This window comes from Trachypithecus francoisi, unplaced genomic scaffold (genome assembly GCF_009764315.1).
Source record: "Trachypithecus francoisi isolate TF-2019V2 unplaced genomic scaffold, Tfra_2.0 Lachesis_group16, whole genome shotgun sequence".
Lineage (NCBI taxonomy): Eukaryota > Metazoa > Chordata > Mammalia > Primates > Cercopithecidae > Trachypithecus > Trachypithecus francoisi.
In genome coordinates this window covers 64,760,674-64,787,430 of record NW_022681461.1, presented here as the reverse complement: position 1 = coordinate 64,787,430, position 26,757 = coordinate 64,760,674, and the positions used below count along the sequence as shown (strand labels likewise).

General features: G+C 41.9%; 1 protein-coding gene across 1 annotated transcript; it reads right to left on the bottom strand.

Annotated features, from left to right (window-relative positions):
- Nucleotides 1-393: 393 nt before the first annotated feature.
- On the bottom strand, nucleotides 394-26,592 carry PSMD5 (proteasome 26S subunit, non-ATPase 5). The gene is made up of 10 exons (XM_033237629.1): nucleotides 26,271-26,592; nucleotides 16,606-16,750; nucleotides 15,150-15,263; nucleotides 14,632-14,760; nucleotides 12,320-12,429; nucleotides 9,677-9,819; nucleotides 6,800-6,991; nucleotides 3,697-3,806; nucleotides 3,162-3,302; nucleotides 394-1,071 (listed from the first exon to the last, which is right to left on the bottom strand). Exons 1-10 carry the CDS (start codon nucleotides 26,441-26,443, stop codon nucleotides 814-816), a joined length of 1,515 nt encoding a protein of 504 aa, XP_033093520.1. The 5' UTR covers nucleotides 26,444-26,592; the 3' UTR covers nucleotides 394-813.
- Between the last annotated feature and the right edge of the window lie 165 nt (nucleotides 26,593-26,757).

Genomic DNA, 26,757 nt, shown 5'->3' with positions numbered 1-26,757 from the left:
TGAGTAGCTGAGATCATAGGTAGGCACCATCATGCTTGGCTAATTTTTATATTTTTAGTAGAGACGGGGTTTTGCCATATTGGCCAGGCTGGTCTTGAACTCCTAGACTCAAGTGATTTGCCCACCTTGGCAAAAAAGTGCTGGGATTACAGGCGTGTGCCACTGCGCCCAGCCCTGAAGCAGGCTTTTAAATAAGATTGTATGGGCCGGGCGCGGTGGCTCACGCCTGTAATCCCAGCACTTTGGGAGGCCAAGACGGGCGGATCATGAGGTCGGGAGATCGAGACCATCCTGGCTAACACGGTGAAACCCCATCTCTACTAAAAATATAAAAAATTAGCCGGGTGCAGTGGCGGGCGCCTGTAGTCCCAGCTACACGGGAGGCTGAGGCAGGAGAATGGCACGAACCCGGGAGGCAGAGCTTGCCGTGAGCCGAGATTGCGCCACTGCACTCCAGCCTGGGCGACAGAGCAAGACTCTGCCTCAAAAAAAAAAAAAAAAAAGATTGTATGTCCATGAAAATTTCGAGGGAAGAAAAAACTTCCATCTTGTTGCAAAGATTAAGGCAGTGAAAGGAATCTGAAAAACACTGGATTATGACCAAGCTTGCCTGCTCTTAATGCATTCCAAACTCCTAGTTCCACTTTGCATTTCAATGTAGAAACATAACAATGTTGGTAACAAAGTAACATCAGACAATCCATGATAATTCTTGGGGGACGGAAGTCTCTTTTGTGAAATATAGATGGAGTCAAATGCCTTAGGAGAAGTTTTGGTCAAAGCGTGGTCCTCTACATGAGACTCCAGAAGAAATCATTCGGCTCCTTCTACTGCTGTCGTGGAGACAGGTTTCACATAGTATGGACCTTCACTCAGGTAAGTTCTGAGCCTCAAATAATTTGGGTTCCCAAAGATTTCTGCAATTGTCTTGGAATTGGCAAGTGCTTTCACTAGTTCATATTTGGCATCCTTTGAAGCTTTGTCATGCTCCACAGACCGGTCCACCACATATTCTACAAAACCTGGACTGTTAAACATAAGTTTCTGAGCCCAGGGTTGGTTTGCAATGGCCTGAAATGGAAGGCAGAAAGAATACAATTCCCCTGAGTCAGAGTTAAGTTTGTTAGTGGGATGGCACAATATTTACAAAGAAAGCTGGCAACATGAACTTTAAAAACGTTACCTTTTGTCTAAGTAAATTCCTTCCTGAGAATCTAACTTAATAATCTTAAATACAAAAAATCTTTGTATACAAAAATGTTCATAATAGTGTGAAAGTTATAATATAAATATCTAATAATGGGAGAATGGTTAAGTAAATTATGGTATATAGTAATAAAAAATAAACATTAACAGTGTTCACAACGAATAGGAAATGACATAGGTAAACCTTTTTAAAAATTCTACTTCTAAATCTTTTTCAAATTTTAAGCTTAAGTTTTTCAAAACCTATTACATTTTAATGAAAAAGAAGTAACAATCAAGTTTATGGTCTAGTTTTTTCCTCTCAAAATGTGTTCCACAGACAAGTAGCATCACCATCACCTGCGAGCTTGTTAGACATTCAGGATCCTGGACTCTGCCCCACAACTCCTGAATTAGAATCTACATTTTAATAGGATTCCTAAGACGAATGTTTGAGAAACTTTGGCCTGCCTCACAACCACGCATGAAGGTAGGCAGAAATAAAAATAGCTATCCCAACCAGAAAATAGAAAATTATTTCTACAATGGAACCAACTAAGCACAGGATAAGGTAGAAGAGCAAAACCAAAATAAACCAATAATGAAAATACTAAGCAGGAGCCAAAATGGCCATCTCATACAATGACTATTTACAAGAGTGAAGCAGTCTTAAAGAAATGTTTCTGGTCAGGTGCAGTGGCTCACGCCTGTAATCCCAGCACTTTGGGAGGCCGAGACGGGTGGATCACGAGGTCAGGAGATCAAGACCATCCTGGCTAACACAGTGAAACCCCGTCTCTACTAAAAATACAAAAAGAAATTAGCCGGGCGTAGTGGCGGGTGCCTGTAGTCCCAGCTGCTCGGGAGGCTGAGGCAGAAGAATGGCGTGAACCTGGGAGGTGGAGCTTGCAGTGAGCCAAGATCATGCCACTATACTCCAGCCTGGGAGACACAGCGAGAGACTCCATCTCAGGAAAAAAAAAGAAATGTTTCTGAAGATTATAGGAATACCTGTATCCTTCAAGACCCAGATCCTGTATAGCATCCTTAGGAAACCTTCCCTCTTTTGTCCCTGCCATTCTCCTTATTCCCTCCCAGTCTAGGCCATGTATGCTGTCTGAGACCCCATTATTGATAAGATTACTAAAGCGATTACTACCTTTCTATGCTGTGGCTACAAAGATAAATCAGATATGCTTTCTGCTGTCAACCAACTCTACCTAATAGGTGAGACAGGTCAATAAATAAACATTTGCAAAATAATATAACAAATAGAACACAAAGGTATAATCCTTACCACAGCTGTAATAATGTAAGTAACTATACAATTATATTTACTGCCTCGCTCCTTCAATAGACAGGAAACTACATGAAAGGAAGGTCTTTATATATTTTCTTCACTGTTGTATGCCCTTCACTGAGCAAAAACGGAAACTCAACAAATGTTTGCTGAAAAAATAAATGCAACATATGAGAGCCAACATTGTTTAACTCAACCTTGTTAATCTGGGCAAAGTGTGCTGAAGACATACCGGAGTTAGTCCTTGACGAATGAGTAAGAGGTTAAGAAGCAACGTTAAGGAAGAGTGTTAGATACAGAGACCCCAGCAAAGGTTCAGAGACACAAACAGTTTGGTACCACTGGAGCATTAGGTGCCAGAAGTCTTATTTTCTGCGGGGGAAATAAGGATTAGGAAGACCAGGGTTAGGTCAATAGAGGATGGCAGATAAAAAGTCTGGAATTAACTGTGTTATCCCATAGCATCCTGTTCAAACCTCAAACGGCACCTAGTATCTTTTACTGAAACAATATGTTTACACATCTATCTCCCTCCTTAGTCTCTAAGGTAGCAGAAGGTAGAAACTATACCATGCACTTGTGCATCCCCAGAGATGGCACAGGCTCTGGCTCACTGTAAGTACTCAAGTGTTGAACTGGCAGGCTCCCAGAAGGACCTATGGAAGTGAATACCTACTGTAAACACTTTTAAGGCAGCACAGTGTAGTTCAGGGAAGGGTTGACTACTAATGCCACGGAAGAGCTCCAGTGGATCCCGAGATAAAGCAGAAAACCAGGATTCTGTCATCCTCAGAAGGTCATCAGTCTGCTGCTCAGACTACAGGAAAGAAAAGGAAAATCTCATCACAAAGTTAACTGATCTGGAGAAAAGCACTTATTTGGAGGTCAGACACCTGAGTACTAATGGCACTCTGTCATTGATTTGTTGTGTGATATTGGCTAAGTTTGGAGGACTCTTTCTCAAATCCAGCCCAGACCTTTCCCAGTTTTCTTTGAATGTGGTTGATAAAGCAATCTCTAGAGTCTCTTCAGTTCTAACACTCTATGATTCCATTTTAAATTAAAAATGTCACTAGTCATATAATGAGGGTTATCTCCTTGTATTAAGAGAAAAATGGCATTTACTTCATCACATTTATCATGTTGATTCATACAGATTTATTTTCCCAAACATATCCCACTGTCCTTCATTAATTTCCCAATCTACTTACTGGTAAGTACAAAAGAGATGAAATTGCATCCAAACATCTAATTTTTAGCTCCACTGGGGCGTTCTTTGATTGATGTCCTATTCTCATAAGCAAGCGTTCAAAGCGAGTTCCTTTGAAGGATAACAGTGAGATTCTTCTTTATTATGGTAAAATATACACAACATAAAATTTACCATTTTAACCATTTTTAGTGTATAGTTCAGTGCTATTAAGTACATTCACATTGTTGTGCAACCATCATAACCATCCTAGAACTTTTTCGTCAACCCAAACTGAAACTCTGTATCCATTAAACAATAATTCCCTTTCTTCTCTACCGTCATCCCCTGCCAACCACTATTCTACCTCCTGTGAACTGGACTCTTTTAAGTATCTCATCTAAGTGGAATTGTACAATATCTGTCCTTATGTGTCTTACTTCACTTAGCATAATGTTATCAATGGTGCAGATTCCTCCATGCTGTAGCATGTGCCAGAATCTCATTCTTTTTAAAGGCTGAGTAATAGTCCATTGTATGTATATACCACATTTTGTTTATTGATTCATCTATCATTGTTCATTGGGTTGCTTGTACCTTTTTTTGGTTGTTGTGAATCAAATGCTGCTACCAACATGAGTGTACAAACATTTGTTTGAGTCTCTGCTTTCAATTTTTTTTGGTATATACCTGAAAGTGGAGCTGTTGGATGAAGGAAATGTAAAATGCACAAAGGTTACAATTTCTCCACATCCTAATACTTACTATTTTATGGGTTTTTTTTTTTTTTTTTTTTAAGTAATAGCCATCCTAATGGATCTGAAGTGAAAAATGAGATTTTTTTTTTTTAAAGTATGCTCTCATACACTATGACCTCTACCAACCTAAACCAATACAAAAATAAACATGTAGTCAGAGAACCAGTGACAGGCCTAGAACACACAATTACACGCAACACAGCATATATAAGGCAGAGTTATAAAACTGGAGTCAAAGGACCTGGACTTGAGTAGCAGCTGCCCTAATTTGTATGACCTTAGAAATTTTCTTAACTCCTCTAAGTTTCACCTACCTTATCTGGAAAATGAAAATGACAATAGTATGTTCTTTACAGGATTGTAAAAAGACTGTCATAGGTAAAAGCACTTAGAAAACTACATGCAACAAAAATATTAGCCGTGATACACAACAGTACATTTTCTTTTTCTATTCTCTAATTTTTATTTTTTTGAGATAGAGTCTCGCTGTGTCGCCCAGGCTAGAGTGCAATGGCGTGATCTCGGCTCACTGCCCAGGTTCAAGTGATTCTCCTGCCTCAACCTCCTGAGTAGCTGGGATTACAGGTGCCTGCCACCACACCCAGCTAATTTTTGTATTTTTAGTAGAGACTATGTTGGCCAGGCTGGTCTCGAACTCTTGACCTCAGGTGATCCACCCGCCTTGGCCTCCCAAAGTGTTGGGATTACAGGCATGAGCCACCTCGCCCGGCCTCTTTTTAAATTTTTTTTGAGATGGAGTCTCACTCTGTCACCTAGGCTGCAGTGCAATGGAGTGAACAAGGCTCACGGTAGCCTTCATCTCCTGGGCTCAAATGATTCTCCCACCTCAGTCTCCCGAGTGGCTGGGACTATAGGCATGTGCACCACACCTGGCCAAGTTTTTGTTGTTGTTGCCAAGGCTAGTCTTGAATTCCTGGGCTCAAGCGATCCTCCCGCCTTGGCCTCCTAAAGTGCTGGGATTACAGGCGAGATAATTTTCAACATATGTGTCTCAAGAATTTTAATAATTGGGCTGCATATTATTTTGTGTATATAATTTGTTGTGCTGTTGATTCTCATGGATGTTCCATAAGAGTATCTTTCTTTTTTTTGTTTTTTTCTTTTTACAGAGTCTCGCACTGTCACCCAGGCTGGAGTGCAGTGGTATGATCTTGGCTCACTGCAACCTTTGCCTTCTGGGTTCAAGCCATTCTCCTGCCTCGGCCTCCCGAGTAGCTGGGACTGCAGGCATGCGCCACCATGCTCAGCTGATTTTTGTAATTTCAGTAGAGATGGGGTTTCACCATGTTGGCCAGGCTGGTCTCGAACTCCTGACCTTAAGTAATCCTGCTTTGGCCTCCCAAAATGCTGGGATTACAGGCATGAGCCACCTTGCCTGGCCTTTTTTTTTTTTTTGAGATAGAATCTCACTCTGTCACCCAGGCTGGAGTGTAGTAGCATGATCTCAGCTCACTGCAACCTTCACCTGCCAGGTTCAAGCGATTCTCCTGCCTCAGCCTCTCAAGTAGCTGGGACTACAGTTGCACAGTATCATGCCTGACTAATTTTTGTATTCTTGAGTAGAGATAGGATTTTGCCATGTTGTCCAGCCTGGTCTTGAACTCCTGAGCTCAGGCAATCCACCCACCTTGGTCTCCCAAAGTGCTGGATTACAGGCATGAGCTACTGTATCTCGTAACACACCAAAAGTATCTCTTAACATGAAATCGTATAACAAACTTTTATTTTCCTTTCTTGACATTACAAAAAAACCCAAAATTTTGTAAATACTCCCAACAACCCTGAGAAGTAGTTGTTATGCCATTTTTATAAATGAAGAAAATGAGGCCTAGAAAAGCAAAGTGAGTAAATGAAGTTCAAAAAGCGAAGTCAGGGCTGGACACAATGGTGTGGACCTGTAGACCCAGCCAATCAAGAGGATGAGGCAGGAGGATCGCTTGAGCCTGGGAGTTTGAGGCCAGCCTGTATAACAGAGAGACACTCCCAATCTGAAAGAAAGAAAAGAAAGAAAGAAATAGAAAACCCCAGGACATGAATTCAGGCCTTTTTGATTCTAGCCCATCATCTGTACCATGAAATCTAGTCAAAGAAGACAGAGGGGAAACAGGAAACAATGTTTGGTTGAAATAGATTGGTAGAAACCTAAACAGTGAAAAGTCAAAAAAAAAAAAAAGGTTTTCCATAGTAATTATTAGACTTTCAGATATGAGTCCAAGGTTATGGTTAACAAGACTGCCACCCATAAAATAGTTTCTACAATGTAGTTAACCCACCAGCAAATGAACTTACATATTGAACCCCTGTCAAAAATTAAGATATCCCTGAACAGGGCCAAGTCATACTAACCTGTTTTCTGTAAAACCTGTTTTCCTTCAACATTGGATCCCAAGATTCCAACTGTGTCTACAGCTACACCAGTCATAGTGGGGTCCTGACTTTCTGTCATTTCAAAGACTTTTTCCACAAAGATAGGATAACGCTCACAGATCTGTTGAGGACTATCCATGACAGCCAGGTTTCCAAAAAACTTCACGAATCCTAGATTTACAAGAATATATTTTAATAGGGGAACAAGACAGCATGAATTGCGGGCCCTATAACTTCACAGGAATAGAAATGAACTGCAGGCCAGAAAGTGTAGAAAGGTTACAGTAGTGTGTTGCTTGGAGATCAGAGAGACCATTAGGAGATTCTGAAGGACCTGTGATGTGTGATCCTGAGAGAGGGTGTCCATGGAGCTGGGACCAGCTATTGAAGTACCAGCATATGCAAGAGGGAGAACAAAGAAAAAGGACTAGTGGATACAAATTATAGGAAGGCAAGTTTAGACTCATTACCAGGAAGAAATTTTTAAGTGGATATATTCATTAATAAATGAAACAGGTAGCTAGGTAGCTAGGCTACCTAAGGAAGGCATACGTCTCCAATTTCTGGAAGTGTTCAAGAAAGACTAACCAAGACCCAGAATAGAATGGCAAGAGTAGATCCTACAATAAAGATTCCCACTCAGAGACTTGATTAATCTGTGAAACATACTGTAAATGTCATTACTAGTATTTTATTTTTTTTGTTGATATTCAAAAGAAAAATATCCTAATGTTCTAAATAGCACTGATGTTTCCTGAAAATCAAAGTCAACAGTACATAGCTCCCAGAGCAACAGATTCCACCTCAGTTAAGAGGCTACAGGTATCTTTTTAAAAAAATTAACTTTCAACTGACAAATTAAAAAATCATATATCTGGCCGGGCGCGGTGGCTCAAGCCTGTAATCCCAGCACTTTGGGAGGCCGAGACGGGCGGATCACGAGGTCAGGAGATCGAGACCATCCTGGCTAACACGGTGAAGCCCCGTCTCTACTAAAAAATACAAAAAGCTAGCCGGGCGAGGTGGCGGGCGCCTGTAGTCCCAGCTACTTGGGCGGCTGAGGCAGGAGAATGGCGTGAACCCGGGAGGCGGAGCTTGCAGTGAGCTGAGATCTGGCCACTGCACTCCAGCCCGGGCGACAGAGCGAGACTCCGTCTCCAAAAAAAAAAAAAAAAAAAATCATATATCTTTATTGTGAACAATGTATTCTGAAATATGCATATTTTTAATTTTTTTTCTGCTTTCGTGAAAAATGTCATTAAATTTAAGAATTTTGGTAGGGAATGCACTGAATCTATATGGTGCTTTGGCAGCACCAACATTTTAATAATATTAATTCTTCCAATCCATGAACATAGGATATCTTTCCATTTATTTGTGTCTTCTTCAATTTCCTTCATCAGTTTTTATTTTTTTTTGAGACGGAGTCTTGCTCTGTCGCCTGGGCTGGAGTGCAGTGGCCGGATCTCAGCTCGCTGCAAGCTCCGCCTCCCGGGTTTACACCATTCTCCTGCCTCAGCCTCTGGAGTAGCTGGGACTACAGGCGCCCGCCACCTCACCCGGCTAGTTTTTTGTATTTTTAGTAGAGATGGGGTTTCACCGTGTTAGCCAGGATGGTCTCGATCTCCTGACCTCGTGATCCACCCATCTCGGCCTCCCAAAGTGCTGGGATTACAGGCTTGAGCCACCGCGCCCGGCCCTTCATCAGTTTTTATAGTTCTCACTGTATAGATCTTTCACCTCCTTAAATTTATTCATAAATATTTAATTTTTTTGAATGCTATTGTAAATGGGAATGTATCTTTTATTACTTTTTCAGAGTTCATTGTTAAGTGTATAGAAATGCTACCGATTTTTATGCACTGATTTTGTATCCTGCAGTTTTACTGAATTTATTTATTCATTCTAACAGTTTTTTGGTGGAATCTTTATTCTATATATTAATATAACACTACATCATTTACAAACAGGGACATTTTCACTTCTTTCTTTCTGATTTGGATGCCTTTTGTTTATTTATCTTGCCTAATTGCTCTGGCTATAACCTCTTGTAATTTGTTGAATAGAAGTGGTAATTGTGGACATCTTTGTCTTGTTCCTGATTTTTCTTTTTTTTTTTTTTGAGATGGAGTCTCACTCTGTTGCCCAGGCTGGAATGCAGTGGAGCGATCCTGGTTCACTGCAATCTCTACCTCCAAGGTTCAAGGGATTCTCCTGCCTCAGCCTCCTGAGTAGCTGGACTACAGGCGTGTGCCACCATGCCCAGCTAATTTTTTTGTATTTTTAGTAGACACGGGGTTTCACTGTGTTAGCCAGGATGGTCTCGATCTCCTGACCTCGTGATCCGCCTGCCTTGGCCTCCCAGAGTGTTGGGATTACAGGCATGAGCCACCGCGCCCGGCCTTGTTCCTCATCTTAGAGGACCGCTTTCAACTTTTCACTGAGTATGTTAGCTGTGGGTTTGTCATACTTGGCCTTTATTGTGTTGAGATAGATTTCTTCTATACTTAATTTGTTAAAAGAGTTTTTACTATAAAAGAAAGCTAAAATCTGTCAAATGCTTTTCCCCACATTACTTGGTTTCCATCTTTATTCTGTCAATGTAGTATATCTTATTTATTGATTTGTGTATGCTGAACCTTCCCTGCATCCCTAGGATAAATCCCACTTGATCAGGGTGGACGACCCTTTTAATGTGCTATTGAATTTGAATTTGGTAGCTCTATATATCTTCTAAACGAAATCAGCTCTAAGGAAAACAATCCCTGTCCACGCCCAACCCCAACCCCCTGCCGTCAGAGATAACTCAGAAATAAAACATGCACCATCATTTCCATAGGCATCAGTGTTTCTTACCTGGCAAATAGAAGCTAGAGAAAGGGTCTGAATCTGCCCCAACGATTATATTAGAAATTTGGTCAATTACTCCTTCTTGAGCAAGATACTGTCGTCCATGATGAGTATATGCCAGTGATGTCACCATTTCTATACAGGTGGCTCTAAAATGTCAGAAGGACAAAAACAAGATTTTGCACAGGATTTGCATAGTTTATAGATTGCTCTCATACAGGTTATCTTATTTAATTCTTCCTATCATATTTGAAAGGTCAATAATCTTGGCTCCTCTTTTCACATGAGGCCCTAAGGCCTAGAAAGTTGCAGTGACTTATCTGTAATCACATTGTTATTACAGGCAGAGTTTAGATTTAAATCTAGACCTTCTGATTTGAAGTCCACTATTGTTTCCACTATAACCTAGCTGCTTCCTAAAATATTTTTTTAAATTTTGTTTTATTTTGAAATATCAAACATACACAAAAGTAATGAGAAAACAATAAGCCCCCATATACCCATAACCTGATTTTATGGTTATAAAGATTTTGCTTTACTTATTTCATCTCTTTTCCCTACTTTTTGCTGAACTATTTTAAAGCAAATCCTAGTCACCCTGCCATTTACCCCTGCGTACTTTAGTATGCATCTCTGCAAAACGCTATGTTTCCTCACACAATTATAATGCCACTGCCACATATTAAGAAATTAACAATAATTCTTTGGTATCATCTCATATCCAACCATGATCAAAGAAAATAACTAAAAAATTTATTTTTACAGTTGGTAGTTGATCCTAAAGTGTTTTGACTGACCATTTACAGGGTTTTTTCCTATGTCACAAAATTTGATACAATGCTAAAACATAATTAACAAAATTAATTGTCTCATTAGGTTGAGACACTCAAATGCACTGAAGCAATGTAACTAAGTGACTGATTTACTATATGGGTTTAATAAATTCAGCCATGTTTAAAGAACACAGGACAATCAAAATCATTTAAGATAAGAAAAATCAAAACCTATATACACAAAGATAACTATAATGCTATCATAACAGCAAAACACTTGAAGCAAATCGACTGTTCAACAGTGAGGAGGTATTAATAAACTATGGAGTATCAACAAAGGAACATGTGGCAGATATTAAAGGGGATTTAGGGAATGGGGGAATAAAGGGTGGAAAAGACTGGAATTAACATTTCTTTGAGAACCTATGTCAGCCATTGTACTGCTTTCTAAGGTCAGTTAGCTTAATTCTTACAATATATTTTTATTTATTTATTTTTTTGAGACGGAGTTTTGCTCTTGTTGCCCAGGCTGGAGTGCAATGGCGCGACCTTGGCTCACTGCAACCTCCACCTCCCGGGTTTAAGCAATTCTCTTGTCTCAGCCTTCCCGGTAGCTGGGATTACGGCCCCGGCCACCGCGCCAGGCTAATTTTTTGTATTTTTTTTTAGTAGAGACGGGGTTTCACCATATTGGCCAGGCTGGTCCTGACCTCAGGTAATCCACCCGCCTCGGCTTCCCAAAGTGCTGGGATTATAGGCGTAAGCCATTGTGCCCGGCACAATATCTTTTTTAGTTACTGTTCTGAGAGATGAGGAAACTGAGATGTAGAAAGCTTATAATAACCTGTCCAAGGCCGAACAGCTAATAAATAGTAGAGAGGTATGCAAGCCAAGTCTTCCTCATTTTGAAAAGCCCATATTCTTTTTTCTTTTTTTTTTTGAGGCGGAGTCTCGCTCTGCCGCCCAGGCTGGAGTGCAGTGGCCGGATCTCAGCTCACTGCAAGCTCCGCCTCCCGGGTTCCCGCCATTCTCCTGCCTCAGCCTCCCAAGTAGCTGGGACTACAGGCGCCCGCCACCTCGCCCGGCTAGTTTTTTTGTATTTTTTTAGTAGAGACGGGGTTTCACCTTGTTTGCCAGGATGGTCTCGATCTCATGACCTCGTGATCCGCCCGTCTCGGCCTCCCAAAGTGCTGGGATTACAGGCTTGAGCCACCGCGCCCGGCCTTCTTTTTTCTCTTGAGACAGAGTCTTGCTCTGTTGCCCAGGCTGGAGTATAGTGGTGCAACCTCTACCTCCCAGGTTCAAGCAATTCTCCTGCCTCAGCCTCCCGAGTATCTGGGACTACAGGTGCATGCCACCATGCCTGGTTAATTTTTGTGTTTTTAGTAGGGACAGGGTTTCACAATGTTGGCCAGGCTGGTCTTGAACTCCTGATCTCGTGACTCGCCCGCCTCGGCCTCCCAATGTGCTGGGATTATAGGCGTAAGCCACCACACCCGGCCTAGCCCGTATTTTTTCTATCATGCTATACTGTTGCTATTTAACAATGCCAAAATAAATGCATATGACAAAATATTAGTAATTCAAAATGGCAGTTACCATGTGACTGCAACTGTTTAAGAGCACACAGGCCTAGGGACAGGGAACACAGTCACTTGGAAGTAGCTGAATTGTCATGGAGGGCTTTGCCAAGTTCCAGTATGTTGTCATGATGTAACTTGAGCAATTTTCTAAAGTCCCTCCTTCAGGACACACATTAGTCATGAGATTGCAACCTGGGCAAAGTATCTAATAGAGAAAATCACAGACGTCCCAGGGTTGTTTCCCAGCCCTTCAAAAGAGGACATTTCACTTTAAGAACTCTCAGTCAACACACCTGACCAACACATCCTCACCAGTCAGCTCTCCCAGGAGCTGGGTTACCAATCCACTTGTGGTACAGTAGTTTAAAGATTCTGGTGACACAGAAGAAATCTCTACAATTAGCTGAAATAAAAAAAAAAAAAAAAACAGAAAAAAGAAAAAGGTCAAAACAGCCCTACGCCTGATAGATCTCATTTTAAGTTAAACATAGGACTAGGTACTTTCTATAAATGAGTTTTAAAAAATCCATTATTTGTCTCTTGAAGTAGAAAAACTTCAGTGAACACATAAAAAATTACTTTGGCACAGATTATTATTATTTTTGAAACAGAGTCTCGCTCTGTCACCTAGGCTGGAGTACAGTGGCGTGATCTCAGCTCACTGCAACCTCTGCCTCCCGGGTTCAAGCGATTCTCGTGCCTCAGCCTCCCAAGTAGCTGGCATTACAGGCACACACCACCACACCTGGCTAATATTTTTGTATTTTTGGTAGCAATGGGATTTTGCCATGTTGACCAGGCTGGTCTTGAACTCCTGGCCTCAAGTGATCTGCCCATCCTGGCCTCCTGAAGTGCTGAGATTATAGGCATGAGCCACCATGCCTAGCCACCTTGGCACAGAAATGTTCCATTATATCTGGATGTATCAGCACTTTCCTGCCCAAGCAATCATCAATCAAGTTACAAAAGCCTCAATCAGCCACAACAAACGGATTATAAAATAATTCACTCATTCAGGCATTCAGTCAGTCAGTCAATCATTCACTTACTCGTTCAGCAAGTATGTGCTGAGGTCTTACTGAGAGGTATAGGAAGATACTGAAGGGTTTTAAGCAGAGAAATGACACAATCAGATTTGGACTTTTTTTTTTCTTTTGAGACAGAGTCTCGCTCTATCGCCCAGGCTAGAGTGCAGTGGCTCGATCTAGATTTGGACTTTTAAAAGACCATTCTAACTGCATGTGAAGATAGACTAGGGATGATAAAAATGGATGAGTGGAGACCAGTTTGGATGCAAATATAGTAGCCCAGGTGAGTGACACCAGTAAGTTAGTCTAGGGTGGTAGAAGCTGTACTAATGAAGAAAAATGTATGGGTTTAAATAAAATCGACACAATGTGATGACCGAATGGATATGTGGCAGGGAAAAACAGGCCTCAGAAAGAGCCAAGGTCTAATGCCCAACTAAGCAAACTGTGAGACAGGGCCAGTTTGTTGCTCTTGTTTTTTATTAGGGGGATAGGGTGGATAAGTAAGATCAGGAATTTGATTTCAGCATGAGTGTGAGGGGCCTAGAATATACCCAAGGGGCCAAGAATGAGTAAGCAGTTAAGCATGAAGGTTTGGGCTCAGAAGAAAGGTCTCAGTTGGAAGTTTACATCTGAGTCATCATCACAGATGGGAAGGGAAATCAAACTGCCTAGGAATGAGTATAGAGTACAGTGAAAGCAGGGCTTGGAACTCTGTTTTCATGAACTCCAACAATTAAAGATTCAATGGAGGATAATGAGCCAGGAGGCTGAGAAGAAACTGAGAGGCAGAAGGAAAAGCAGCATAATATGGTATGACATGCAAAGAAAGTGTTCTGAAGAGGGAATTAAGACTGTAGAGGATTCCATTTCAAATATGTACCCTATTAATAGTGTGTGGCCTTGGATCAATTGCTCTATCAATATGAGGTTAATGATAACAATATACAAAGTTTACTACAAGAATTAAAGATAATATATGTGAGTATTTTAGCATAGGGCTTAGTACAAAGCTGGTACAAATAAGGGCCATTTCTTCTTATTACTACTACAAATTTTTTCAAGTCTGGTTTTATTATCTTCTGTATCATAGTAATTATACTGCACTATAAATATATATATATATATATATATATATATATATATATATATATATATAGAAAGGGTCTTGCTCTGTTGCCCAGGCTGGAGTGCAGTGGTGCAACCATGGCTCACTGCTGCTTCAACTTTCTGGGCTCAGTTGATCCTCCCACTTCAACCTCCTGAGTAGCTGGGATGACGTGCACATACCACCATGCACAACTAATTTTTAAAATCTTTGTAAAGATGGGGTCTCGCTATGTTGCCCAGGCTGGTCTGAAACTCCTGGCCTCAAGGGGTCCTCCTGCCCTTGCCTCCCATAGAGCTGGGCTGTATATGCCTGTCTCACATACTAGCCTGGGAATGCATCCTTATATTCCCAGCACCTACTGCAGGGCCAAACACAGATTATATACTCAGTGAGCCATCTTGCTTTCCAGCATAAGCCAAACTGCATTCTGCTTTGTAAGCATGAGAAAGTATGCTTTTTATCTTACCTCATACACCCTGTATCGAACAATGTCATTTGTTTTCATTACACTTTTCAAATCATCCAGCAGATTGCTTTCAAATAAAGCCTCCAGTCCAGCTTGGGTTAGTGATATTCTTGACAGGGATTTGATGGCCTTATAAAGAAAGAAAATATCTCTTATGTCCCCAAAATACAGAATATTATTATCTACTTCATAAGACTGATGTGAAAATAGTGCACAGAATGCACCTTGCTCAATGAGCATGCACTATGTTTCAGCTATTATTTATAATTGGAAAAGATGCAAGGTATCCCCCACAGAATTATGATGGATACTGTAGATATTTATATCCTAGAAAATGAAAGGGATTTACTAGTATTTACTTAACAACCATTTATTTTATACAATTCATATGAGGTTGTAAATTCCATTACACAAATCATCCATTCTAAACCTTCACCTCTCAATTCAGAAGGCCTTTCTTTATCTTTTGGGACACCAATGTCTCTGCACATTTAAGTCAATGATTCTAGTAGACTCACCGCTTTTGCTACAGATAGATTGTCTCCACCGATGCAATGAACAATTTGTTTTAGTAATTCAGCATTATTTAGAATCTCAGTAACAGCATCAGAATTTTCAACAATTCTTCCAATCTGAAAGAAAAACAATCAGAAACACTCTTCTAAAGTAGGGCAACATACAGTAAACACACAATGGTCCAATTTCCTTACTGCACAGTTATTTTAGGAGTTAGTGATCACAGCTATATATCAAGTCATTAAAAAATCAAAATGACCTAAATTCATTCAGTCAAACACACATATGGCATAGTCACATCTGTTAAAGGAAAGAAAAAAGAAAGCGGGTAAAGAGGTAGGATAGCTCAGTGAGTGAAAACAATACAAATCCAGCTCTATTTTTAGCTACACTGACCTTGCACAAATTTTAGCCCCATTTCTTATCCGTAAAATGGGAACACAATATTTAATTCCAAGATAGTTACAAAGATTAAATGAGACCGAATAGGCAAAGCACCTGCTACAGTGTCTGGCATATAAATGGCCAGTGAACAAACTGGTATCTTCCCTGCTTCCCCCAACTTTTTCTTTTCTTTTTTTTTTTGAGATGGAGTCTTGCTTTGTTGCCCAGGCTGGAGTGCAGTGGCATGAATTTCGGCTCACTACAACCTCTGCCTCCTGGGTTCAAACGATTCTCCCACCTCAGCTTCCCGAGTAGCTGGGATTATAGGCACCTGTCATCATGCCCAGCTAATTTCTGTATTTGTGTAGAGACAAGGTTTCACCATGTTGGCCAGGTTGGTCTTGAACTCCTGACCTCAGGATCTGCCCGCCTTGGCCTCCCAAAGTGCTGGGATTACAGACTTTTTTTGCTGAATAAACACAGAAAAGGAAAAACAGTAGTTCAGTATCTATTGGGTAACTGTGTAGCTCCTAACATTTCAACAAGATAATCCTTAGCAGCAGCTCTTCACTCAAATAGTAGGATGCTTTGGTTACCAGGATGATAAGAGTTACTGTCTTAATTGTTGGTTTAGTGACCTTTACAATAGCATTTGATTCATCCAGTGTAACAGAATCTAAAATGGCAGAGAGCTATTTGAACACATAGGAATCTTTTTCTTTACACTAGGAGCTCCTTGAAGGAAACTAACTGGTTTTGTTAATCTTGGTAACTCTAACAGCATATGGCACCATGCCTGGCATGTAAAAGGAACTCAGTCAGTATCTGATTAATGAATGATTTAGATGGTACTTAATGGAACTTCTTTCATTAGCTTGTATCTCCCAGGTTATAGTTAGCTATGCACACTGGAATAGACCACACATTTTCCAGGAGGAGAGAGGGAGCAGGGCAGAGGGGGAGAAGAGAAGAGGGAAGGAGAGAGAGATACTATGCTTTCTTCATCTTTCTGTCCCAGTAAAGAACCTGGTCCAGAGCAGGTGGTCAATGTCGGTTCCTAGTAAAATTTCATACCTGGGAAAGAGTGAGGATTTTTACAGAATCATCAGGGTGAATTAGTCCCCTCTGCAGGTCAACCCTGAGGTTCCGGGCCACGTGAACTGGTTCCATAGCTTGCAGCAGTCTCTCCAGAATGGATACACACAAAGTAGTCTTTTCCCTGAGGAGATATCATAAATCTTATTAGTTCATATCCCACCCAGGTAGGAAGTAACAACCTAATAATAGCTGAAGCTTGGGTCAGCATCTCCTCCACACAGACTTCTTTTTGAAACAGATTTCACTCGCCTATTAAACATTTGCTAAGAACCTATTATGCGTATTGCCTGTGCTGGGGCTACAAAGAAGAATAAGATATATACTCTAGTCTTTTTTTTTTTTGAGATGGAGTCTTGCTCTGTTGCCCAGGCTGGAGTGCAATGGCCCTATCTCGGCTCACTGCAACCTCCGCCTCCCAGGTTCAAGCGATTCTCCTGCCTCAGCCTCCCGAGTAGCTGGGATTACAGGGGTCCACCACCACGCCTGGCTAATTTTTGTATGTTTAGAGATGGAGTTTCACCATGTTGGCCAGGCTAGTCTTGAACTCCTGACCTCAGGTTATCCACCCGCCTCGGCCTCCCAAAATGCTGGGATTACAGGCTTGAGCCACTGCCCCTGGCCTTTTTTTTTTTTTTTTTTTTTTTTTTTTTTTGAGACAGAGTCTTGCTCTATTGCCCAGGCTGGAGTGCAGTGGCACAATCCACTCACTGCAATCTCCACCTCCTGGGTTCAAACGGTTCTCCTGCCTCAGCCTCCCCAGTAGCTGGGACTACAGGTGCATGCCACCACACCCAGCTAACTTTTTGTATTTTTAGTAGAGATGGGGTTTCACTGCGTTAGCCATGATGGTCTCGATCTCCTGACCTTGTGATTCGCCCACCTCAGCCTCCCAAAGTGCTGGGATTACAGGCATGAGACACTGTGCCTGGCCTGATATACTCTCTAGTCTTAAGGAGCTCAATCCAATGAAAGATATAGAAAAAAAGGCAACTGTAATCCAGATAAATGCTATAGGCTAAGACTAGAAACTATAGGAGCTTAAAAAAGAACAGAGGGTACAAGGAAGGCTTCCCAGAAGGGTAACATCTGAACTAAATTTTAAGAAGTAGGAGTTATCCAGAAGAAAGGTGTTCTAGGTAGAGGGAGTAGCAGCACATGAAAAGGCAGAGAGGATAGTGTTACACTTTGAAGGAACAAGTAGCTTGGTATGACTGGGGTCAGAATGGGAGAGAGGTGGTGAGAAGGTAAAAGGGTGAGGTAAAGGACAAGAACTGAAACTGAAAAAATGCAGAGAAGCCAGATTCTAACAGGTATTTTATGTCATGCTTGGAATTTAGACTTTTTCCAGAAAATCAATGGCAAGCCATAAGTGGTTTTAAACAAAGAAGTAAAATGACGAGATCTGATTTATAGAAATCACTCTGCACCAGTGTTAGGGGAAAAATTTTCAATTACAGGGCAGTAAATGGTAAGAGGTGATGAAGGAGTCAACTAGGGGAGCAGCAGTAAGGATAGAGAGAAGAAGGAAGAACTATGTAAGGGAACCTGATGACTACCAGTGGTAGATACAGAAGATGTTTTCAGAACAGTTTTCTTGTCTCTTAAAAGACACTACAAATAAATGGGCTAATATATTGCTAGTAGTAGTATACAATTCAACTGGTACAACTTTTTGGGTAGGTAACTACGTGATACAAATGAAAAGCCTTAAAAATGAACATACTCTTTTAATTCAGGGATTCCACTTTGCATAATTGAATCTAAAATAGTATTAATAATGTTTTTACACCCAAGATAATAGAAAACATGCTATTTTCACAAAACTTGTACACAAATGTTCACAGCAGTGGAAACAATCCAAATGTCCACCAAGTGATGAATGGATATGTGTTATGTGCATATAATGGAATATTATTCAGCCATAAAAAGCAATGAAGTAATGACACACATTACAACATGAATAACCCTTTAAAATATTATGTTAAGTGAAATAAGCCAGACACAAAAGGCTTCCTTTTGAGAATGACTCTATTTATATGAAATGTCCAGAATAGACAAAATCCATATAGAAAGTAGATTCTGCTAAGCGTGGTGGCTCATGCCTGTAATCCCAGTACTTTGGGAGGCCACAGCGGGTAGGTCACCTGAGGTCAGGAGTTCAAGACCAGCCTGGCCAACATGGTGAAACCCTATCTCAACTAAAAATACAAAAAAAATTAGCTGGGCATGGTAGTGGGTGCCTGTAATCCCACCTACTTTAGGAGGCTGAGGCAAGAGAATCACTTGAACCCAGGAGGCAGCAGTGGCAGTGAGTTGAGATAGTGCCATCGCACTCCAGCCTAGGCGACAAGAAAAAAATTGTCTCAAAAAAAAAAAAAAAGTAGATTCAGGGATTCCACTGGTTGCCAGAGGCTGGAGGAAAGGGGAAGAGGAGGAATGGGGATATTTATAAGCATGGCTTTTCCTTTAAAAAAAAAAGTGATTACAGGTAAAATTTACCATTTTAACCACTCTTAAATGCACAGTTCTGTGGGAATAAGTACATTTACTTTGTTGTCCAGCCATCACCATCGTCCATCTCCAGAATGTTTTAACCTTCCTAACCAGAAACTCTGCATCCATTGAACACTCCCTATTCTCCCCTCTCCAAGCTCCCGGCAACCACCATTCCACTTTCTGTCTCTCTAGATTTGACTACTCTAGGTATGTAAGTAAAGCATTCAACATTTGTCCTTTTGTGTCTGGTTTATTTCATTTAGTACAACATCTTCAAAGTTCATCTGTCAGAACTTCCTTTCTTTTTAAGGCAATATGTACAGTATCTCATCATATTTATACACCCCATTTTGTTTATCCATTCATCCCTTCATAGACACTTTGGTTGCACATATGTGTTGCGTTGCTACTGTGCCTTTTAAAATTTTAGCCAATCTAATAGTGTGCAGTAGAATCTCACTGTAATTTTAATTTGTATTTCCCTAATGTTGAATATCTTTTTGTGTGCATATTTACCATCTGTACTTTTTTTTTTTTTTTTTTTAAGATGGCGTCTCGCTCTGTCACCCAGGCTGGAGTGCAATGGTGTGATCTCGGCTCACTGCAATCTCCACCTCCTGCGTTCAAGTGATTCTCCTGCCTTAGCCTCCCGAGTAGCTGGGATTACAGGTGTCTTCCATCAAGCCCAGCTAATTTTTGTATTTTTAGTAGAGACAGGGTTTCACCAGGTTGGCCAGGCTGGTCTCGAACTCCTGACCTCAGGTGATCCACTTGCCTCGGCCTCCCAAAGTGCTGGGATTACAGGTGTGAGCCACTGCACTGGCCCCATCTGTACTTCTTGTTCAAATCTTTTGCCCATGTTTTAATTGGGTTATTTCTTCTCTTGCTATTTAGTTTTAAAAGCTCCTTACATATTCTGAATACAAGTCCTTTATCAGATATATTCTTCACAAAGATTTTTCTCCATTTGTGCATTTGTGACTTTTCTTTTCATTTTCTTAACTGTATGTAAACTTCAAAGAATCTAATTTTTTTTTTTTTTGAGACTGAGTCTCATTCTGTTGCCCAGGCTGTAGTGCAGTGGTGTGACCTCAGCTCACTGCAACCTCTGCCTGCCGGGTTCAAGTGATTCTCCTGCCTCAGCCTCCCGAGTAGCTGGGACTACAGGTGCCTGCCACTATGCCCAGCTAGTTTTTTGTATTTTTAGTAGAGACTATGTTTCACTGTGTTAGCCAGGATGGTCTCTATCTCCTGACCTCGTGATCTGCCCGCCTTGGCCTTCCAAAGTGCTGGGATTACAGGCATGAGCCACCGCGCCCGACCAATTTTGTATTTTTAGTACAGACAGGGTTTCACCATGTTGGTCAGGCTGGTCTCGAACTCCTGACCTTGTGATCCGCCCACCTCAGCCTCCCAAAGTGCTGGGATTACAGGCGTGAGCCACCACTCTGCCTGAAGAACAGAATGTTTTATTTTGATTAATTCTACTTTGTATCACTTTGTTTTTTTTTTTAGACAGGCTCTCTCTGTCACCCAGGTTGGAGTGTAGTGGAGCAATCACAGGTCACTGTAGTCTCCACCTCAGCCTCCTGAATAGCTGGGACCACAAGCATGAGCCACCACACCCAGCTCAATTTGTTCTTGTATAGATCATGCGTTTGGTGTCATATTAAAGAAGTCTGTTTAACTCAAAGTCATACATTTTTTTTCCCTGTGTTTTCTTCTAGAAGTTTTGTAGTTTTAGGTTTTATATTTAGGTCTATGATCTACTCTCATACACTGCTTGTAGAAATGTAAAATAGTATAACCACTTTGGAAAACAGTTTGCCAGTTGCTTAAAAAGTTAAACATACACCTACCATACCATCTAGCCATTCCATTCCTAGCTATTTACTCAGAGAAAAGAAAGAATATTTTAATGTAAAGACTTGTACATGAATGTTTACAGCACTGTTATTTTTAGTATCTCCAAACAGAAAACAATTCAAATCTCTAATGTTCACCAACAGGGGAATGGATAAAAAACAGTAGTACACTCATACAATGGACTACTGCTCAACAATAAAAAGGAATGAACTATTTATTCATGTCACATAGCTAAATCTCAAAATAACTATGCTATGTGAAGGAAACCAAACAAAAGAATACATAATGTATGACTCCATTTATATGATCCCTTCCCCCTATGTCTGGCTAAAATAAGGGCAAGTTCATCTATAGTGAGAGAAAGTAGATCAGTGGTTGACTGGTTGAAACAGGGAGCAATTAGCAAGGAGTGTGAGGGATCCTCTGGGAGTAAAAGATACATTCGCTATCTTTATTGTGGCGATGGTTTCATGGGTATATACATATGTCAAAACTTGCCAACTTGTACATTTTATTAAGTGGAGTTCATTGTATATAAATTATACCTTTGAAAAGCTGTTAAAAAAATAGTGGTATGTTAAACTGCACAGTGCAGAAATTTCAGGTCCTATGTGACTTTTGCTAACGAGCCAAAGAGTTAATGCTTAAAATTAGTCTTGTTTGATTTTCATGTTCTAAAGCAGTAATCTTAGGACTTAAACTTCTCAAAAAAAACCTATCAAGATTCTAACTTACACACAAGATCAGATTGTGAACTAATACAAGGCAACCTATGTGGCTTAGCCAGGATAACAGCAATGTATCTGAAGACTGCCAGATACTCTCCAGAGAATTATTCCCACAATTTGCAGTTGGTATCTACTCTGTATCCAGTTCTGAATTACTCTGTCTTTAAATTTCCATTAAAATTGTTCCCTAAATCACTGCTCCTTCATTCAGCAAACTATCTTCCCCATGGATCTGAATCCTCAAATTCTCCCTCACTTCAGTTCCTACTGCACCTCTGCTGTCAACCTGCTGTATGACCTTTGGAAGTCTCTTCATCTCTAATAGGAAAAGGTTGCACAAGGTGGCCACTCTAAACTCTATGAGTCTCATCTTTAATTGGGCGTGTACTGCATTATGTGCTGGGCGCTAAGAGGGATGCAGAGATGAACAAAATGCGGTCACTGCCTTCAAAGAATTTACAAACTAGAAATAGACACACAGAGAACTGTAACATAGGTAATAGCATCAATTATCATGAACAGAAATAACAATAATGTCCTTTAGCAGATCTGAAGAGCAGTCATTTGCAACTGGAATAATTGAAAAAATATTTTGGAGGGGATGGCCCTTTAGTGGGCCTAAAAGGATGGACAGAATATGGACAGACAGCAAAGTATTTCAGTTAGAAGGGCTGGTATGAGTAAAGTTAAGAAAGTGCAAGTCAGGCTTAAGGAAAAATAAGGGTGCCACATGGTAGCTGGAGCAGATGAAAAAAAGGGGAGTGGAGGAAAAAGGTGAGGTTGGAAAAATCAGATGGAAATATACAGTAAAGGGCCCAAATGGCATTCTAAAAACTCACTATAGAAAATGGGAAACTGTGGGGAAAAGAAAGATCAGACTGTTACTATGTCTATATAGAAAGAAGTAGACATAAGAGACTCCATTTTGTTCTGTATTTGAGATGCTGTTAATCTGTGACCCTACCCCCAACCTTGTCCTTGCAAGAGACATGCGCTGTGGTGACTCAAGGTTTAAAGGATTTTGGGCTGTACAGGGTGTGCTTTGCTAAACAAGTGCCTGAAGGCAGTATGCTTGTGAAAAATCATCACCATTCTCTTAATCTCAAGTACCCAGGGACACGTACACTGCCAAAGGTCACAGGGACCTCTGCCTAGGAAATCTAGGTATTGTCCAAGGTTTTTCCCCATGTGATAGTCTGAAATATGGCCTCGTGGGAAGGGAAACACCTAATCGTCCCCCAGCCTGACACCCATGAAGGGTCAGTGCTGAGGAGGACTAGTATAAGAGGAAAGAAGGCCTCTTGGCAATTGAGATAGAGAAAAGCATCTGTCTCCTGCCCATCCCTGGGCAATGGAACATCTCAGGGCAAAATCCGATTGTATGTTCTGTTTACTGAGAAAGGTGAAAACCACCTTAGGGCGAAAGGTAGGACTTGCTAGCACAATGCTGCTCTTTATGCACTAAAAAGGTTTATGGAGATGTTTACATATGCATATCAAGGCACAGCACTTTTCCTTAAACTTATGTCACAGAGATCTTTATTCATATGTCTTACTGCTGCCCTTCTCCCTATGATGATCCTATTATGCTGCCACTTCCCTTTTTCTAAGATGGTAAAGATAATGATCAATAAATACTGAGGGAACTCAGAGACTGGTGCGGGTGTGGGTCCTCTGTATGCTGAACGCTGGTCCCCTGGGCCCACTTCTTCTTTCTCTATACTTTGTGTCTCATTTCTTTTCTCAAGTCTCTAGTTCCACCTAACGAGAAACGCCCACCCACAGGTGTGGAGGGGCAGGCCACCCCTTCAGGAAACCATGGAAAAGATTAGCACCAACTGACTTGAGATGTATGCTCACTGGGGTTACAGGGTGGGAAGAACTTGCTAGAAAAGGAATTTCAGAGGTAATGAGAGGTCAGACTAACACTACAGACCTACCAAGAGGGAAAAAATGAGGGCTTGACTTAAAGAGGAGACAAATAAGAGATATTTCATAGGCCGGCCCAAATAATGTTAACTAACAGACTTCATGAATGGAGAACACTTACAGAAAAGGAAAGAATCTTAGTATCTTATACTAAGGAATCTTATACTTCCCTCAGTATTTATTGATCATTATCTTTACCATCTTAGAAAAAGGGAAGTGGCAGCATAATAGGATCATCATAGGGAGAAGGGTAGCAGTAAGACATATGAATAAAGATCTCTGTGACATAAGTTTAAGGAAAAGTGCTGTGCCTTGATATGCATATGTAAACATCTCCATAAATCTTTTTAGTGCATAAAGAGCAGCATTGTGCTAGCAAGTCCTACCTTTCACCCTAAGGCGGTTTCACCATGTTGCTCAGGCTGTTCTCGAACTCCTGGGCTCAAGTGATCCACCCACCTCAGCCTCCCAAAGTGTTAGGATTACACAAGTGAGCCACTGCTCCTGGTCTACAAAGTGTTTTTGTTTTTATTTTTATTATTTTTTTGAGACAAAAGTTCCATTCTGTCGCCAGGCTGGAATGCAGTGGCGTGATCTCGGCTCACTGCAACCTCTGCCTCCCGGGTTCAAGCGATTCTCCTGCCTCAGCCTCCCGAGTAGCTGGGATTAGCCATGCCCGGCTAATTTTTGTATTTTTAGTAGAGATGGGGTTTCACTATGTTGGCCAGATTGGTCTCGAACTCCTGACCTTGTGATCCACCCACCTCAGCCTCCCAAAGTGCTGGGATTACAGGCATGAGTCACAGCGCCCAGCCTATTTTTGCATTTTTAGTAGAGACAGGGTTTCACCATGTTGGCTAGGATGGTCTCGATCTATTGACCTGGTGATCCATCTGCCTCAGCCTCCCAAAGTGTTGGGATTACAGGCGTGAGCCACCGCGCCCAGCCTAAAAGTGTTTTAAATCAAACACTATGGATGTGTAAAAAATAAAAAGTAAGGCCGGGCGCGGTGGCTCAAGCCTGTAATCCCAGCACTTTGGGAGGCCGAGACGGGCAGATCACGAGGTCAGGAGATCGAGACCATCCTGGCTAATACGGTGAAACCCCGTCTCTACTAAAAAATACAAAAAACTAGCCGGGCGACGAGGCGGGCGCCTGTAGTCCCAGCTACTAGGGAGGCTGAGGCAGGAGAATGGCGTGAACCCGGGAGGCGGAGCTTGCAGTGAGCTGAGATCCGGCCACTGCACTCCAGCCCAGGCGGCAGAGCAAGACTCCGTCTCAAAAAAAAAATAAATAAATAAAAAGTAAAAGTTGTCCTACTTTTTTCAGACTCACTTCCCTAATAATAGTTTCTGGTGTGCTTTTGCCGATATTTGCAATGTTATACAAGTTATACAAGCCTGTGGGGGTTGGGAGGATTGTAATCCTTTTTAAAAATTACAGGTTAAAATTATAGATTCATAAACCCTGCAATTTTCTTTTTCATTCAACAACACAGAGATCGTTCCATATCCACATACATATATACATCTACTTCAATGTCTTAAATAACTGCATAGTGTTAGAGTAATAGCACATAATTTGGAATCCCCTGTTAACGGATATTTAGATTGTTTCTAGTCTTTTGGTGTCACACACGATATGTTACAAATATTCTTGCATATAATACTGTAGGGTCCTCCAGTCGCCCCCTTTCTTTCTGTGTGCTGATGGAAAATCAGAGTGCCTTGATTGCTCTCTGACCTAGCCAGCAGCAGGTTTCCCTAGCAGGCTTGACCATAAACCCGGGGCCTTGAACATTCCCAGGCCTGATAAAGGTACCCAGGCTGTTGCCCAAAACACTGGAAGAAACTGGCCTCAATCCCAAGCCAAATTCCTTTAAACTCTCATCTAAACTCCATACCCCGACCCCCTCGCTGCGGACAAACCCAGGAACACCTCTTTTCTCCCGGTGTCCGTCTTGACAATTTCTGCAGCCCTCTCTGTAGGTTTCCCCCTAAACGCTTTTGGACTGATCGCCTTGGCATTCAGTGCTTCTTTTTCTGGCATCCCAACCAGCCACATCTCGGGAAGGTTTGAAACACTCCCTTGTGGGAACTCCCTTGCCGCTGTTTTTGGGGCGATTCCAGCCTCGGGTTCGAAAGAACAAAATAACTGCACATTTTGTGCGCGTACGCTTGCATTAAATTTTTGTAACAAGAATGACTGGATGAAAAGGCATGTGAATTTAAAATGCTGATGGTTCTTGCCACATTGCCAGGACAGGATCCTTTTAGAAGAGGAAACAAATCAAGAACCTGTACAAAGAGATGTGGAATGCTCCTCGTAAGTGGACAGCTTTGCTTTTCTCCTTTAAATTCTATCTGAAGGAGAAGGCAGTGCCTCACTGCTCAGAGGCAGCGAGGCCAGGCGACGGGAGAAAACACCCTGGGGCACTCTCAGAAGCTGAACCTGAATCCCGTCTCCTGCCCTCTGAACCTGGGATCCTCCCCTCTCTGCAAATTTCGGCTACTTTCCACCTCCCCTGTGACTGGGAAAAGCGTTGTTCTTTCCCTCAACCACTCTCGTGTCCACATTTAGGGGTGCCCCTCTCCTCGGCTCAAGGTCCCGGAGTCCTCTCACCTATGGTTCTCATTAAGCAGGGAGAAGAGTGGGCCGAGGCGCAGCTCCGCTGCTTGCTCGCGAAGCTCGTTGAGCGGCACTGCCTGCAGCACTGAGTGAAGAGCGCGTAGCTCCTCCAGCGGCGCTTCCAGCCTCGCTACCTCCCTCAGCAGCGCCAAGGCCTGAGCCGCCATCTTGTCCCCCCCCCAACGCAGGGGCTGGCCCAGCGGCCCGGTTCCCGGGGCGCTTCCCTGAACGTCGCGAGATCTGCTGATCACAGCCTCCTCGTCCCTGAGATTGCTATGGGGCTGCCAAGCCTCGCGAGAAGTGTCCGTTAGGGCCGTGTCAACTGTAGCCAGTGGCTGCGGCTCCCTCTGTCTGGCGTCATCTAGGGCGCTGCTCAGGACATTGCGGAGGCCAGTTTTCCAGTTGGCTTACGTGTTTATCGCGTAGGGCAGAGACTTGCCAAATTCCCGGCCAGCGGAGCGGCGAGGATGGAGACTTACGG

Coding starts and splice junctions, on each gene's coding strand:
- PSMD5 (XM_033237629.1), bottom strand. CDS start 26,443: ATGGCGGCTCAGGCCTTGGCGCTGCTGAGGGAGGTAGCGAGGCTGGAA. Junction 9,820..12,319: donor GGTGAGGATGTGTTGGTCAG/GTGTGTTGACTG, acceptor CTGACATTTTAG/AGCCACCTGTATAGAAATGG. Junction 3,303..3,696: donor CATCTCTTTTGTACTTACCA/GTAAGTAGATTG, acceptor TCTTTCCTGTAG/TCTGAGCAGCAGACTGATGA.